Below are 14,862 nucleotides of genomic sequence, written 5' to 3' on the forward strand. Positions count from 1 at the left end.
TTTAAAAACTTAATGATGTGAATTTTAAGTGCAAGATTACATTTGTTTTTAAAAAGGTATTTACCTAGGTAAGCTTTGTTTTAAATTATTAAAAATTGGAGTTTTCCTATAAGCTTAGTAAAGTATATATGCAACAGGTTCCTTCTGTCCAAATTCTCCTCTTTCCACAATCTGCTAATCCTTTTGAACAATTCCTTTGCCTCTTCCCCCATTTCCTGAGATCACCACCAATCCTACAAGGAAAAAATATCAATACTACAAAAGTGTAATCTAAAGAGTCATACGTAAGACTCCACCTTAAAATTTTTGAAGCAATATAAGGGAATATGGAGCAAAGAGCACTACAAGAAAGCCTGAAATTAACAAGACATCACAAATTAAGGTTTTAACTTTTTTAAATATATTATCTTTAAAAGAGTGATTCTAGTTCACAAGTCATGCTAACAGCAAATTCTGAAGCATTTTGTGTCAAAGCACTTCTCTTACAAACTATATACACAGAAAAATTAACTTTGAAGCACATTTATCATTATTAATGGTCCTGATTGTCACATTTGAATAAATTATAATTCCTAAAGCAATTTGTCCACATACTTTTAAATTTTAATGAGCTGGTGTCCTCTGAATAATCTTAACTTTAAAAATTTTATTTTCTCTTTTAGGAAAACATCTCACAAATTCATATAAAAAAGTTAAGTTGGTAAGATTAAAGTCCCTCATCTTCAGAAAAAGTAAACATAATTATGGAGCAAAATAAATGCCCAGTACCTTGTTCCTTAAGAAATTAGCTAATTAAAAGCACTTAAATTTGTATGACTTGTATTTCCATATATATATATATATATATATATATTCTGATTTAAATGTTTTATGACTGACTTCAACTTGAAAATATCACCTCTAACAGGTCATCCTACAGGTATAACATACTTAATTTTTCTATAAAAACTCTGAAGTCCTCAAACAGACATCATGAAAATATTACTAAATTCTTAGATATTAATTTTACCATAGTTATTTTAAAGTAGAATTTTTCTCTAAAATAAGCTATCATGTTGAAAAATAATTAAAACAGGAAAGTTGCCTTGAATATAAAATCATAGTCCAAATCCTTATTTTTTTGTAAATTTGCTACTACAAACTCTTAAGCAAGTTTGTTTTGAGAATTTTAAAACTAAGGCTTTTTCATACTACAAGACTTTAAAGTATACAATTATCTCTATGTTTTTAAGTATCCATGTTAGAAATACTTTAATTGGTTGAGGATATAGTCCACTGTCACTAAAAACAAGTAATGAAGTGATAGTGTAAATATGATAATCAAACATGCAATTTCTACATGCAAGATTTTGAAGCAGTAAAATAAAACCCAAAAATCATTATTTAAAAAAAAAAAAAAAAAGTAAATTTAGGCAGTTAAACTTGCATAAAGTATACCTTAGGGTACTTGGGGTACTATATTAGTATCTCCAATGATTCTGTCATCAAAGCATAAAGGTTTCATCGAGTATGGTATAATTTCTAATCTCTAATTTAAGTTACTAGCTCTAACTTTAAGAAAACAGTATAACTTATGATCAAGCCTCATTTTGGAGAAGAGAATCTAAAATATTAAAGACTTATTTTATTCTGAAGGCAATTTTTATGTCACACAAAATAGTTTTATAACAGTGAGTCACATGCATAATACTTTTTAGTAAGATAACTAAGAATAATTGCATAAAACCAACTCTGTTACAAGGGGTTCTTTTCCCTCCAGAGGAAAGACAATTAAAAATGAAAAAACAGGGCATATTTCTAGTGATTAACCTAAAAATGATTATACTGGTTTTTTAATAACTTGTAGGATAGGGCATTAACTTATGCTAAAACATTTTCTCATGTAAACAAAGCAAAATGATTCTATACTCATTCATACTAATTCATCTAACATTGAGTCATGTGGTATGACTTATTTCAAGTTCAATTATACAAATAGGTTTGCTGATGAAAAAGTTTCAAAGTTAAATGACAGGAACTTGATATAAATAGAAATTCAAACAACTTTAACAAAATTATAAATGAAAATCAATTTGAAATATCTATCAAAATAATGATGTAGCTTACAATTATATAACTCAAACTTCAAAAAATGTGATTTTTTTTTACATTTAAAACTTTAAAAATACATATTCATAATTAGAATATGCCATGGAAAAGTGAAATAAATGAAAAGCATTTAACCACAAGCATAATTCAAACTTACAAAACTGAGAACATTGAGAACCCTACTAAATGCATTTTGGCAATAATGGAAATGACAAGACTATTTGTCACATATAAACTTATGACAAAACATCCTTAGTAAAGAACTTAAACTCTATCCAAAACTGTCCAAATGAAAACAAAAATACATGCCAGACCATTAAGAAAAAAAACATTTCAAACTGGATTTTTTAGTATTATATGTTGAAGGAACCCAAAAGAAAACTTTTTTTTAAAAAGAAGGTTCCTTTAAAAAGTTTTTTCCTTTTGACATTTCTGTAATATTTATACTTAAACAGAAAACTAATACTCAAATACTTACTTTTAAAATACCAAAAAAAATTACAAGACTATTGATTTCACAGCTATGAAAAACAATGCAGGATTCTTTTCAATAAGCTATCACTGAAAATAAAGGAAAACAAATAAAAAAAGGAAAAAGAAATGTCAACATTTTACCTTTATTAATGAAGTTACAACAATTGCTCCAGCATTCACCATAGGATTATGAGGCCTATCTGTGAAATATAAAATACAGTATTATCTAAAATGACTGATACTATGAGGACAAATCTTTAATGCAGACATGCATATACTTTCCAGAACAGTGTATTTTCTTGTTTTTTGGATGCAAGGGGATCTGAATTTTAAAAGCTGCTATTTCAGAAATTTTTAGAATATAAGGTTTTTGTTCCCTTCTCAATAATCTTAAGTTCCAAAATAAGAAACAAGATTCTTGGAGGAAATCTGCATTTTATATATCAGAAACTTAGTTTGGTACTATCTCTTGTTGTTCAGTTATATATGACTCTCCATGATCTCATTTGGGATTTTCTTGGCAAAGATCTCCAGTTCATTTTACAGATGAACTGAGCTAAACAGGGCTAAGTGACTTGCCCAGGGCCATATAGCAAGATAGACTAGATTTGAAAACACTAATCACAGGAAGGAAATTATTAATTGCAAAATGCAAGCACATACAAGTATATATGGATAAAGAGTTAGAGGATCTGATTTGAAATCTCAGTTTCTGCCACTTACTCCTTACTATCCTGGCAATTTAATCTCTGTGAACCTCAGTTTCCTCAATATGCAAAAATGCAAGGTGTGAGAGATGCCAATTATATGATCCTATGACATATTCAAGTCTTTCCTTAAATCAGTCAGGTTGGCCTAAATTCAAGCAAAACCTAAATTGCTAGGATTCTTCATTTACTTTCTGAACAGTGCAAACCATGAAGAGGTCAAAATTAACTTCTAAAAATATTTGTTCATGGAAAACAACCAATTACATGTCCCTAAAAATCTATTAGTCTTCACTTGACACTACTACCCATTCCCTTCCAACTCACATTTATGATGTACTTTCAGGTTTATAAAATACTTCATTAACAGCCATGATGAAGAAATTTTGAGTATTAGGATCTGCAGGATCTGCTTTTCTGGATAAATAACCTGAAGGTCAGGGAGCTTCTACCTCACTTACCTAGGGTGTCACACAACTGTTAAGTCTTAAAACATACTCAAACCAAAATCTTCTGATTCCAAGATCAGTCCTTTTTTGTAGTAAATCATGATATCTGAACCCTTCTAAATATGAACCGACCAACACAGAAATAAACTCCCCTGACATTCAACTAGCATGACAGTGGATAAAAACTAGCTTTGGGATCAGGAAGATAAAGGTTCAAGCCCTGTCTCTTACATATATCAACTGTGTGACCATGGGGAAAGTCACTTGTCAATTCAGGCAATGTTTTTTCTTTTTCTTTTTTTTTTTCCTTATGAAATAGAGCATTCTTTCAATTAAAATGTTATCAAAATAAGCAAATTACAGGGTTACAAGTCTGGACCAGCAGGTAAAGTTGAAATTTCACCTCCCCCTGATAGTTTACTACAATGAAAATTAGAAACATAGGCTTCAAAACTCTCTAGCAATAATATCCTTTGGCTCCCAATTATATCTGAAATCTTAAGTTTTGAAATATTTTCATCTCCATTTTACAGCTGGCCAACAAACCTGAGCAAAGCTGTTTGGACTGACATTTCAGGAGACTGTCTACCAGGTCTCAGGGGCCAGACAACTCTCTTTAAAACAAATTACAGGTAAGTTATCAATGTGAATTGATGGCCAAAAACATAAGTCTAGATAAAATATGACAGTATGTTGTGCTGTTTTATGTGGTTTTGATCTATGTACTCATTAACAGAGACTTTCTTCCCAGGTAAATTCCACCATTTCTAGTACAATGATAAGCAAACAAAATAGGGGTTTGATAGTTACTTATAAACTGATCAAACTGCCGGATATACTAGGATCTTTTAAAACATCTACTTACTAAGTAAGTAAGCTCTTAATGAAAAAGACCATTTAACATCCAGCCATTCTGAAGAATGATTTGGAACTATGCTCAAAAAGTTCTCAAAGTGAGCATACCCTTTGATCCAGCAGTGTTACTACTGGGCTTATATCCCAAAGAGATTTTAAAAAAGGGAAAAAGACCTGTATGTGCATAAATGTTTATGGCAGCCCTCTTTGTAGTGGCTAGAAACTGGAAACTGAGTGGATGCCCATCAATTGGAGAATGGCTGAATAAATTGTGGTATATGAATGTTATGAAATATTATTGTTCTGTAAGAAATGACCAACAGGATGATTTCAGAAAGTCCTGGAGAGACTTACACGAACTGATGCTGAGTGAAACGAGCAGGGCCAAGAGATCATTGTATACTTCAACAACAATACTATATGATGATCAATTCTGACGGACGTGGCTCTCTTCAACAATGAGATGAACCAAATCAGTTCCAATGGAGCAGGAATGAACTGAACCAGCTACACCCAGCGAAAGAACTCTGGGAGATGACTATGAACCACTACATAGAATTCCCAATCCCTCTATTTTTGTCTGCCTGCATTTTTTGATTTCCTTCACAGGTTAATTGTACATTATTTCAAAGTCCAATTCTTTTTGTATAGCAAAATAACTGTATGGACATGTATACATATATTGTATTTAACTTATGCTTTAACATGTTTAACATATATTGGTCAACCTGCCATCTGGGGGAGGGGGGAGGAGAAAGGAAGGGAAAAATTGGAACAAAGGGTTTTGCAATTGTCAAGGCTGAAAAATTACTCATGCATATAACTTGTAAATAAAAAGCTATTTAAAAAAAAAAAAAAAAAAAGACAATTTAGCAGCCTGGTATAAAAGTTAGGTTTGGACTCAGAAAGCCCTGTCTCTGGAACACACCAGCTGTGATCCTATGCAAGTAATAAAACTTCTCCCTTCTCAATACTCATGTAATAATATTGCATTTGTTACAATTCAATACCAACTTCTCAGTTTACAAAGAAAACTATAAAATCAGCATATGGTCACAAGGGTTGACTCTAGTTTGACCTCAGAACATTTCTAAGAACACTTGGGGTACTGGCTACTACCCATAAAATACCAAAGCAAAATAGTCAAATGAATAACTAAAGGAAATTAAGGCACACAAGGCAAATAATCATCAAAATTATGGAATATATTTCTGATATTGGATATTTTGGCTTATTTAATGGTTAGTTTCATTATAACACTATGGACCAAGAATTTTTAAAAGCTACTGCCATAATTGTGATTGGCAAAAAGTTCTTTATATAGGCAGGAATGAGAGCCAATAAAATATGCAACATTTTATCTAAGGAAAACCTAATTTCTAAAGTCATACACCTCTCTTGAGATTAACATTATTCAGAATAGAAACAAACCTTGGGGGGAAGAGAACAAATATTACTACATATGGTGCTGTTCTTAGTGCTTTATAAATATTATCTCATTTGAACTTTACAACAATTCTGGGAAATATATGTTAAATATCATCCCTGCTTTAAAGTTGAATCTGAGGGTCAACTAGTTCAAATCCTTCATTTTACAGTGAGGAAATTGAGGGTGAGAGAATTTCAGTGACTTGCCCAAAGTCACATGGAATCAGGACTCAAACTCAGGTTATCTGAATCCAAATGCAGCATGTTTTCTTTTGAGCCACATTACTTCTCAAGTTTATCATTAATGCTACTTAACATCCCTCTCCCCCATATGGGTAATCCAGTGTTTTCTCTATTGAGAGGCAGGTAAAAAGAGTATTATTCTGAGAATCAGAAGAAATCTAGGTTCAAATCTCATCCATAAATTTATTAGTTCTAATCCTTGGTAAGTCACCTTATCCTTGGGGCTCATTTATAAAATAAGTATAAAAAGCTGTGATACTTTCCTCATGAGACGGTTAGTATTAATGAAATAAAATGAGGTTGATAAAGCTGATTGTAAGTTATAATGTACTCTATAAGAATATCAACTGCAATAATTATTCCTTATTTTAAGGATGAGATGACTTAAGTCTTTTCTGTTTCCTATTATTCAAACATTAAATTCCATAGAAGAGAAATATGCAAGGTGGTATTTTAAAAATAAATATGAAAACGTTAATTTGCATCCTCAACACTGCCCTCCCCCCCAATAATAACTAGCCTTTTAACATTCAAAAAAAAAAAAAAAAACTTTTTAGATACTTTCTCTTAATATATACTGGATATATATTCTCAAATATATATCAAAATTTGAAGAAACCTCAGAAGATATCTAATTGGTATCCTCTATATCCTAACAGACAAACTTGAAGATCCCTAGATAATCCTCTTACTTGGGGATAGCTCTGATTTTTCCTAGAAAGTCTAAATTCACCACTGTGGCAATTTCTACTCATTATTCCTATGTAGGCCTTAGATGGCCAAAAAAGAATGAGACTATTTCCCTTTTTCATTCATAAATACATGTTATTATTTTCCCCCTAAACTTGTACTTCTTCAGGATAAGAAGAATCCAAATCTTTCAACAAATCCCCCTATGGCATGATCTCAAAGCCTTTTTACCATTTCTGTTGCCTTCCACTAAAAATTCTTCAGTTTCTCAATGTTGTTCCTATATTGTGGCATCCAGAATTAAACACAAGATTACAAAATCTGACGAGGCACAACACAGAAAGAACATTCTAGCCTAAACACTTTTGTCTCTTAATGCAAGCTAGGATTGTAGTAGCTTTCTTGATTACCATAACATACCGATTTATATTCAAATTGCAGAAATGAACTACCTAATATCTCTCCCACTTTGCACATGTGAAGTTGATGTGAAGTATAAAAGTAAGTAAAAACTAAGGAAAGTATGGCTGGATAGCAAATCACCTGACCAAGAAATGAGGTTTTAGTGGTTTACAAACTCAATATGAAGAAAAACCAGAGTCCTTCAATTTATGCTTACTACTTCAGAGGTCTTTAGGATATAATAACTTTGAATTCATTTTAAAAGTTAAGTAATGACTACTTGGAATCATGCAGGAAAATAAAACTTCTTATCTTTTATTATCTGATTCTTACCATCTTCATTCAGGAAGAGTTTGTTGAATCTTAATCCGCTGGGCTCTTTTCCAACATATCGATGTACATACTCTGTTCCAAGGTCATTTACAGCAATGGCATATTTCAAGGGCTTTACACAGGACTGAAGACAAAAGGGGACTTTGGTATCTCCAATAGAATGCCTTTTTAAAAGCAGATAAAAAGAAATATTAACTTGTAGAAAATGCAATAGCCTAATTATTGCTAATACAATATTAATTCTTATTTTAAAAACCATGCTTTCCTTTTGTTACAATTATTAATCTTAGGAAATAACTAAGAAACAAGTTCATTTTCAGAAGTAAAGGGCATGATTCACAACTGGATCACATAGCAAGTTTCATTAACTTTCATATTTGGGCAGACTTTTTTTTTAATTTAATATTTAACTAGACCAACTACCATGACCTAGGTGAAGAAGTCACTAAAGAAGTAATGGTTAAACAACTGCTTGAGAATTATAAAGCTCTGAGAAATTTTTTTAAAGAGGAACACCTCAATAAAAGAAAACAGTACCATATGATTCCAGAATCTGCACTAAGTACCCAAGAAGTACTATACCAAAAGATGAGCTATATATGCCTTCATGCATTTTCCATGGAAAAACAGAAGAATGAGGATTATGTTGTGAAAGTAGGGATAAAGAAAATGGAGTACATCCTAAAGTAAAAAATTCTGGTCATTCTACCAAAGTAGTTTTTAACTATGACAAAAAACAAAAAAGTATGAGTGATTAATTTTGCTAAAATAAAATTATTAATTTTGAAAAACAAAGTCCCAAAGGTTTAAAACAAGTTTGTATTTGCATAGAACTTCACAATTTAAAAGATATGTCATTACTATGTTTTGTTTTTATATAATCTAAATTTTCCCATTATATTTTCCCCTACTCACTTCCTTGAAAATCATTCCATAACATTTTTTTTTTCCAGGAAAAAGGATAAAAATCTCAAAAAAAAAAAAAATTTTGACAATTTAAGTGATGCTCCACAATGCATGGATCTACCACTTCTGCAAAGTTGAAGGGGGAGGAAGGGGGAAAAGAAATATCTTCTTATATCTGTTCTTTGAGGCCAAGTTTGTACTTTGAAGTTTTACAATATTTGTTTTCAATTGTTTGTGGTGATTGATCTTTGATATTTATTTACATTGTTGGCAATATGTATGTTTTCTTCGCCGTTTACTTCACTTTTCATAGCCCCTCTGCACCACATATCATATTATATTAATGTAACACAATTTAACCATTCTATAATTGATAGACATATACTTTGTTTCCAGTTCTTTAAATGCCACCAAAAACATGCTCTTATAAATTTGGTGAATCTAAGGAATTCTTATCAATGACCTCCTTGTAGTATATACTTAGCAGCAGAATCTCTAGATCAAAGCATATTAGCCATTTTATTTGCCCTGATTTAAAATTGTATTCCAATACAACTCTACTAATTTACACCTCCATCAATAATGTCCTTGGAGGACAGAGACAGAAGCAGAGTGGGTTCATTCTATAGCAAAAGCCAAGAAAGAAACATTTTTCAGATATTTTAAGTGTTCATAATGTTATGAACAAAAAGACAACCATGAAGTTAAAATCATGACTTCTATGCTCACTTTTGTAGCAAAGATGGAAGAGAAGAACAGAAATCTTAGGAAAAACTTAACAAACCAACTCTAAATATAGAGTCTTTCAATATAAAGATGGGCAAAGGAGAAGATAAAAAATATTAGCGAATAGGACTCATGACTAAAAAATGGTTTATAGGAGACCAAAGGTTTGTAAACTACTCAAAAGCAATCTCAGTCAATAAGCATTTACTAAACACCTTTGTGACAGGTCTCATGTTACTGACAAAGACAAAAATGAAATAGTTCTTACCCTTAAAAAGTTTGCCTTCTATTGGGGAAAGAACATGCACATATAATGAATTAAAAAAAAAAAAAAATCACACACACACACAAAAAAGCATCAGGATACAAATAAAAGCCAAGACAGTCCCTGCCTTCAAGTGGCTTATTTTCTAATGAAAGAAACAACACAAACACACACAGTAAGAAGTGTATTCAGTGAAGGGTCTGGAATGTTAAATTATGTTGACGATGAGACTGAGGTGAGGGAACAGACTGACATTCCTTTTAAGAACAATGGGAAATCTGAAAAATGATTCATGTTCCCTATGTTCATGGGTCTATATAAATAAGGGAGGGAAGGTTGAAGAAAATAGATAGAGAGGAATGCATGTGAGCAGGAGATCAGTAATGAGGTCAGGAAATCATAGAAGAGAAGGTTAAGTGAAGACTGGGTAAGGGTTTCCTGGAAGCATTCCTAACGAAGCAGTCACCAAAGGGGAAAATTATCTGAGATTATCTGTGTGAGCTTTAAAAGACTGTGTATTTTATTAGATTGACTCCTAAACTTTTCAAAAATCCTCAAAATTCTGTCACAAAAAAATAACCCTTCCCACAAAAGAAAAAAAGACAGAATCAATGTTTAATAAGAGCAACTGACTTATAAGCAGTATCATACTGATACATTCAGCTCTAAACTACTGAAAGAACAAAATCACCAGAGAACATAATTCTCTATGTGTTCTATGATTCACTCAAGATTACTCACATGTATAATACTGTTAAACACAGCATCGAAAAAAATCAACTAGGAGACTAAAAATGATTACTAATCAAAGAACTATCAGAAAATTTCAAAAAAGCAATGATGTCATTTTTGAAATAAAATGCTATTTTCATAGCCTCACACACCACATTGAATATAAAGAACCTCCAGATACTGAGACCTTGGTTTTAATTCCCCGAATTCCCAAAGGAAACTTCTTAAAAATGTATGAAATCCTCAGCTTGGCTGGTGGTGAATAAAGCTTTCATTACATATACACAGTAAAAGCATTGGTTTCTTCAAAAATATAATTAATAGTATGAAAATGGATTCCTTAAATTCTATCAGACACCTTCAACAAGGTCTGAATAACACATTTTAAATATAGAGATATGTCATATATATGAGTAGGTTTCTATAAAATGTGGTTTTAAAAAAAGAAAGTTACATACAAACCAATACAAGGTGTGTTTACTGTTCCAGATTAAGTTTTTTACTAAAGAAACTTGAGATATGCAAAATTTTACTTTTTAAAAAGCAGAAATTGACTTCATTATTCTAACATTTAAAAGGTTCTTTTAACTACATATCATGTCATTAAGTTACAGAAAATTTAGTTTTACTTAACTTTTTTTTAAAAAATGAACTACATCAGAGATTACTTCATGTTTTCTCAATAACCACTGATAGAAAGAACATTTCTGATTTAATAATCTATGTAATTTTAACTTGAAAACACTTCAACATCAAACAATGTTTAACATGTGTATAAAGGTAATGACTACATAAAACATTGGTTTTGCTACACAAATACACCCAATTAGAATGACCAGCGCATACATATATAACATAAACATACAAGATTTACTTTAAGAGCAAATTAAAAGTTTCTAAGCTATATTTATTTATGCAAATATTTAATAAAGAAACAGAATCTTTTCAATCAGAAGAAAAGTAACAAAATTATCAGCATTAAAAATTTTATTTTCACAACATCCAAAAACAACACACACTAGTGACCACTTTTGAGAAATTCAATCAAATAGTCCTTTTCCTTTTTCTAAACACCAACATACTTTTAAGGTATCCTATATTAAAGTTACATTGAAGTAAGATTATCTAACGTCATCATTCACAATCCAAAAAACAAATATTACAAAAATTATACTTTCAAAATATTCACAATATTTTAGACATTTACAAGATATGACTCACCTCTGTCCATCCACTGTACACACTGATACTCCCCATAAATCTGGACTGAACTTGGCCAGTTGAGGGATGTAATCAGCAACCTAAACCAATACATTGGCAAGGAATAAGAAGTTTAGTACAGACCCAGGAATGTAAAGTTCTAATGCAGGCAAATAATATGCATACTCTGCAACAATTAACACTTTTGATTTTAATAGAGACTCTCTGTTCCTGGTTGCATACTTTACTAGGTGTTAATGTCATTTTGTAGAACATCTGTGGTATTTTGAAAATACCTCTAAGATGGACCCATAATAACAGGACAGCAGGAAGAAGTGAGCTCCATCTCCTTACAATCCCTTCCTCCTCAAACTCCAAAATGACCTAGAAACATGTCAAACTAAACCCTGACTCGGAAACCCAAAGGATTAAAAAAAACTCACAGTAGGTATTTTTTTTTTTTTTACACTGAGGCAATTGGGGTTAAGTGACTTGCCCAGGATCACACATCTAGGAAATGTTAAGTCTGAGGCCAAATTTGAACTCAGGTCCTCCTGACTTCAGGGCTCGTGCTCTACCCACTGTGCCACTTAGCTGCCCTCAGCAGGTAATTTTTATAGCCCAGATCAGTATAAAGAGACAGAGGTCCGGCAACAGAGGGAATGTAACATTTGGCCAGGAGCCCACTAAACAGAATGTTTTAGAAAATGAAGAAGGTAGGCACCAGGTCTTACCCTGGTTTCATATGCAGCAAAAAAGGATCTAAGTTTGTACAGAATAAAGGAATAAATACCAAATGACAGGTCTGTTACCCGCTACTGAATTCCCAGACATAGATCCAGAATGGATCCTACAGAGGGGAAAAAATGGGCCTTTAATAAAAAAGAAGATTTCGTCAAAAGAAACACAAAATAGTAAACATGAGTAACTAAACAAGGATTTTTCCATTCTAATATGGTAAGATGATATGTGTCTCTTCTAAACTCTATCATCACTTGAAGTCACAGAGGGAATCTAATTAGGACAGAAAGCCTGGGAGTGGTTTCATTAAGCCCTGATGATCTTAAAAGAATGCAAATAGAATTGGAGAATTACTGAAGGGTAAGGAGAGAAAAGGTAAGGAAATTTTTATCTCATACAATCAAATTATTCAAGTAGAAATCTATATAAAAAAAGAATAAAGTGATTCATCTGAACTGGTTTAAAAGGAAAGGATATCACCCCTACACACACCTCCACCCCTACACCAGAGATCAGAAATACATTTCACCCAACAAGGATACAGAAGGAAAAATAAGGACTGAAGAAGAGGAAATAATAAAGTAATTAATTAAAAAAAAAAAAAAAGCAAACTTTTCTTTCTGTAGTAGCAAAAAATTATAAACTGGGTATAAGAAATGGCTGAACAAGTTTTGGTATGTAAATGTGAAAAAATTTTACTGTAAGAATAATTACTGTGCTGTAAGAAATTATGAAGGCAATGGTTTCAGAGAAACCTGGGAAGACTTATATGAAATAGAGAATGAAGTGAGCAGAACCAGGAATACCATTTATAGTGACAATACTGAAAAGGCAATCAGCTTCGAAAAAGCATGCTCAATCATGATTTCAGAGTTTCATCATTAAACTTCTTCCCCCCTTCCTGACAGAATCATGAAAGAATTAAAAAGATTTTTTGGTGGGGAATGAGGGTTGAGATGGGGAAAGTGTTATGACCAATGCAGGAAATTTTTTTGTTCATTATAAATGTTTGTCACATGGTGTTTGTCTTTCTTTCCTTCTCAATCAGGAATGGAAGTAAAAAAATTCAACTGAAAAAGCCAAAAAATAAAAATACCTCTACAACTTGATCTATAAGCAATCTCTTCACTCCCTAAGCATCCCCTCAGGTTTATTCTTTCCTTATCTTTCAAAGCTACCAAGCTTATAATAAGCAGAGGCTTGTTCTTCCCCACATCTCCAAGAGAAAGATATAATAAACATTAAATGCCTACTATGTGTGAAGCATTGCATTAAAGGATACAAATAAAGAAGGAAGACAGTAGAAAGAACAGCTACACAGGTGACTTCAGAGGTGTGAGAATTGACAGGGACATATCATGTATTAAGAACATATCCTAAAATTATCACTTGGCCATAATCTACAACCAAAACAAAACTACATTTCTCAATAGGATTGACTGCAATAAGAATCTATTGCATTACTCTGCATTATAAGTATTATTAAGGCAAGTACTGAACATTTCAGAGCTATCATTAAAAATGAGGAAGTTAATTAAAATTTAAAGGCAGCCTAAGCATAGTGAATAAAAAGCAAGTCCCAGAACCACAAAGATGTAGATTCAAGTCCTACTATCTCTGATAAATTCTAGATTTATTCATTTAACCTATCAGTGTCCCAAACAAAAAGGTGCTGTCTTTATATTACTTGAAGGAGGTTTTTATAATTATACATTTTTAACCCAATATTAAAAAAACTTCTTCATTCATTCAAAACATGAACAATTTGAGAAATCAATTATGATAATGATTTTTAGAAATTTGTAATAACAAAATAATTTAAAATATCAAAGTAAAAGAAAAGTCATTGTCCTGATTAGTTGGGAACCATTTGGAAAAGCTGAGAGTGAGAAGTAATGTGATAAAGTTGGCGTTAGAGTTAGGGAGACCTGCATCTGAATTTTTTAAAAGTATAATATAAATATAATAATATATTTATATATAACATAATAACATAAATTCTAAGTACAATCTTCTCCTAACTTTTGGACTTTGTAATAAGCCATAGAACATTTGTGTTTTACCTGCAGTTTGGATTTTTATAATGACATCAAGTAAAGTCACATAAAAGCTTACCTTTCCTCCAGACTGTTTTTTAGCACTTTCATACAATTCATCAATGTGTGAGGTAAACGACATAAAGTCTGGAATGACAAACTTTCTCCTAAAGGCCTGTGTAAGCAGCACAATGTTGCTTTGAACACATCTGTGAAACAGGAGAAAAAAATTAGCAAATGCTATATCCTACTGAAGTATTAATAAAAATGAAATACTTTAACACATTTTTTTCATGCATATTGTTACTTTATGTACTCACATGAAAAAATACATTTTAAATAAAACGGTAGTAAAGATTGAGAATTATACAAGATGACAAAAATGATAGTGCCGCTCAAAACAAAGCATTTAGCATATCAGAATAACATTTAACTGTTGCTCGTTTAGGAGGGGGGAAGCATTCTTACACTTTCACATCTAGATTCAGTTTATTTTAACTAGATGTCTTTGAAAAGGTGGCCCTTACACATCTTTATTTTAAAAATCACCAATATTTCAGAAATCTAAAAAAACGAAGTATTTTTAA

The 14,862-nt window shown here is 31.6% G+C and overlaps 1 protein-coding gene across 4 annotated transcripts in view; it reads right to left on the minus strand.

Annotated features, from left to right (window-relative positions):
- The window catches only part of GLS (glutaminase), a 76,320-nt gene that overhangs the window by 40,466 nt on the left and 20,992 nt on the right, over window positions 1-14,862 (minus strand). For 3 of the 4 annotated variants that reach the window (XM_031960296.1, XM_031960297.1, XM_031960298.1), the window contains exons 4-7: window positions 14,355-14,484; window positions 11,520-11,599; window positions 7,670-7,833; window positions 2,704-2,762 (exon numbers count right to left, since the gene is read on the minus strand). In XM_031960296.1, the coding sequence (XP_031816156.1) occupies window positions 2,704-2,762; window positions 7,670-7,833; window positions 11,520-11,599; window positions 14,355-14,484 (433 nt within the window). The other variant, XM_031960299.1, reaches the window with a different exon arrangement.

This window comes from Sarcophilus harrisii, chromosome 3 (genome assembly GCF_902635505.1).
Source record: "Sarcophilus harrisii chromosome 3, mSarHar1.11, whole genome shotgun sequence".
In the NCBI taxonomy this organism is placed as follows: Eukaryota; Metazoa; Chordata; class Mammalia; order Dasyuromorphia; family Dasyuridae; genus Sarcophilus; species Sarcophilus harrisii.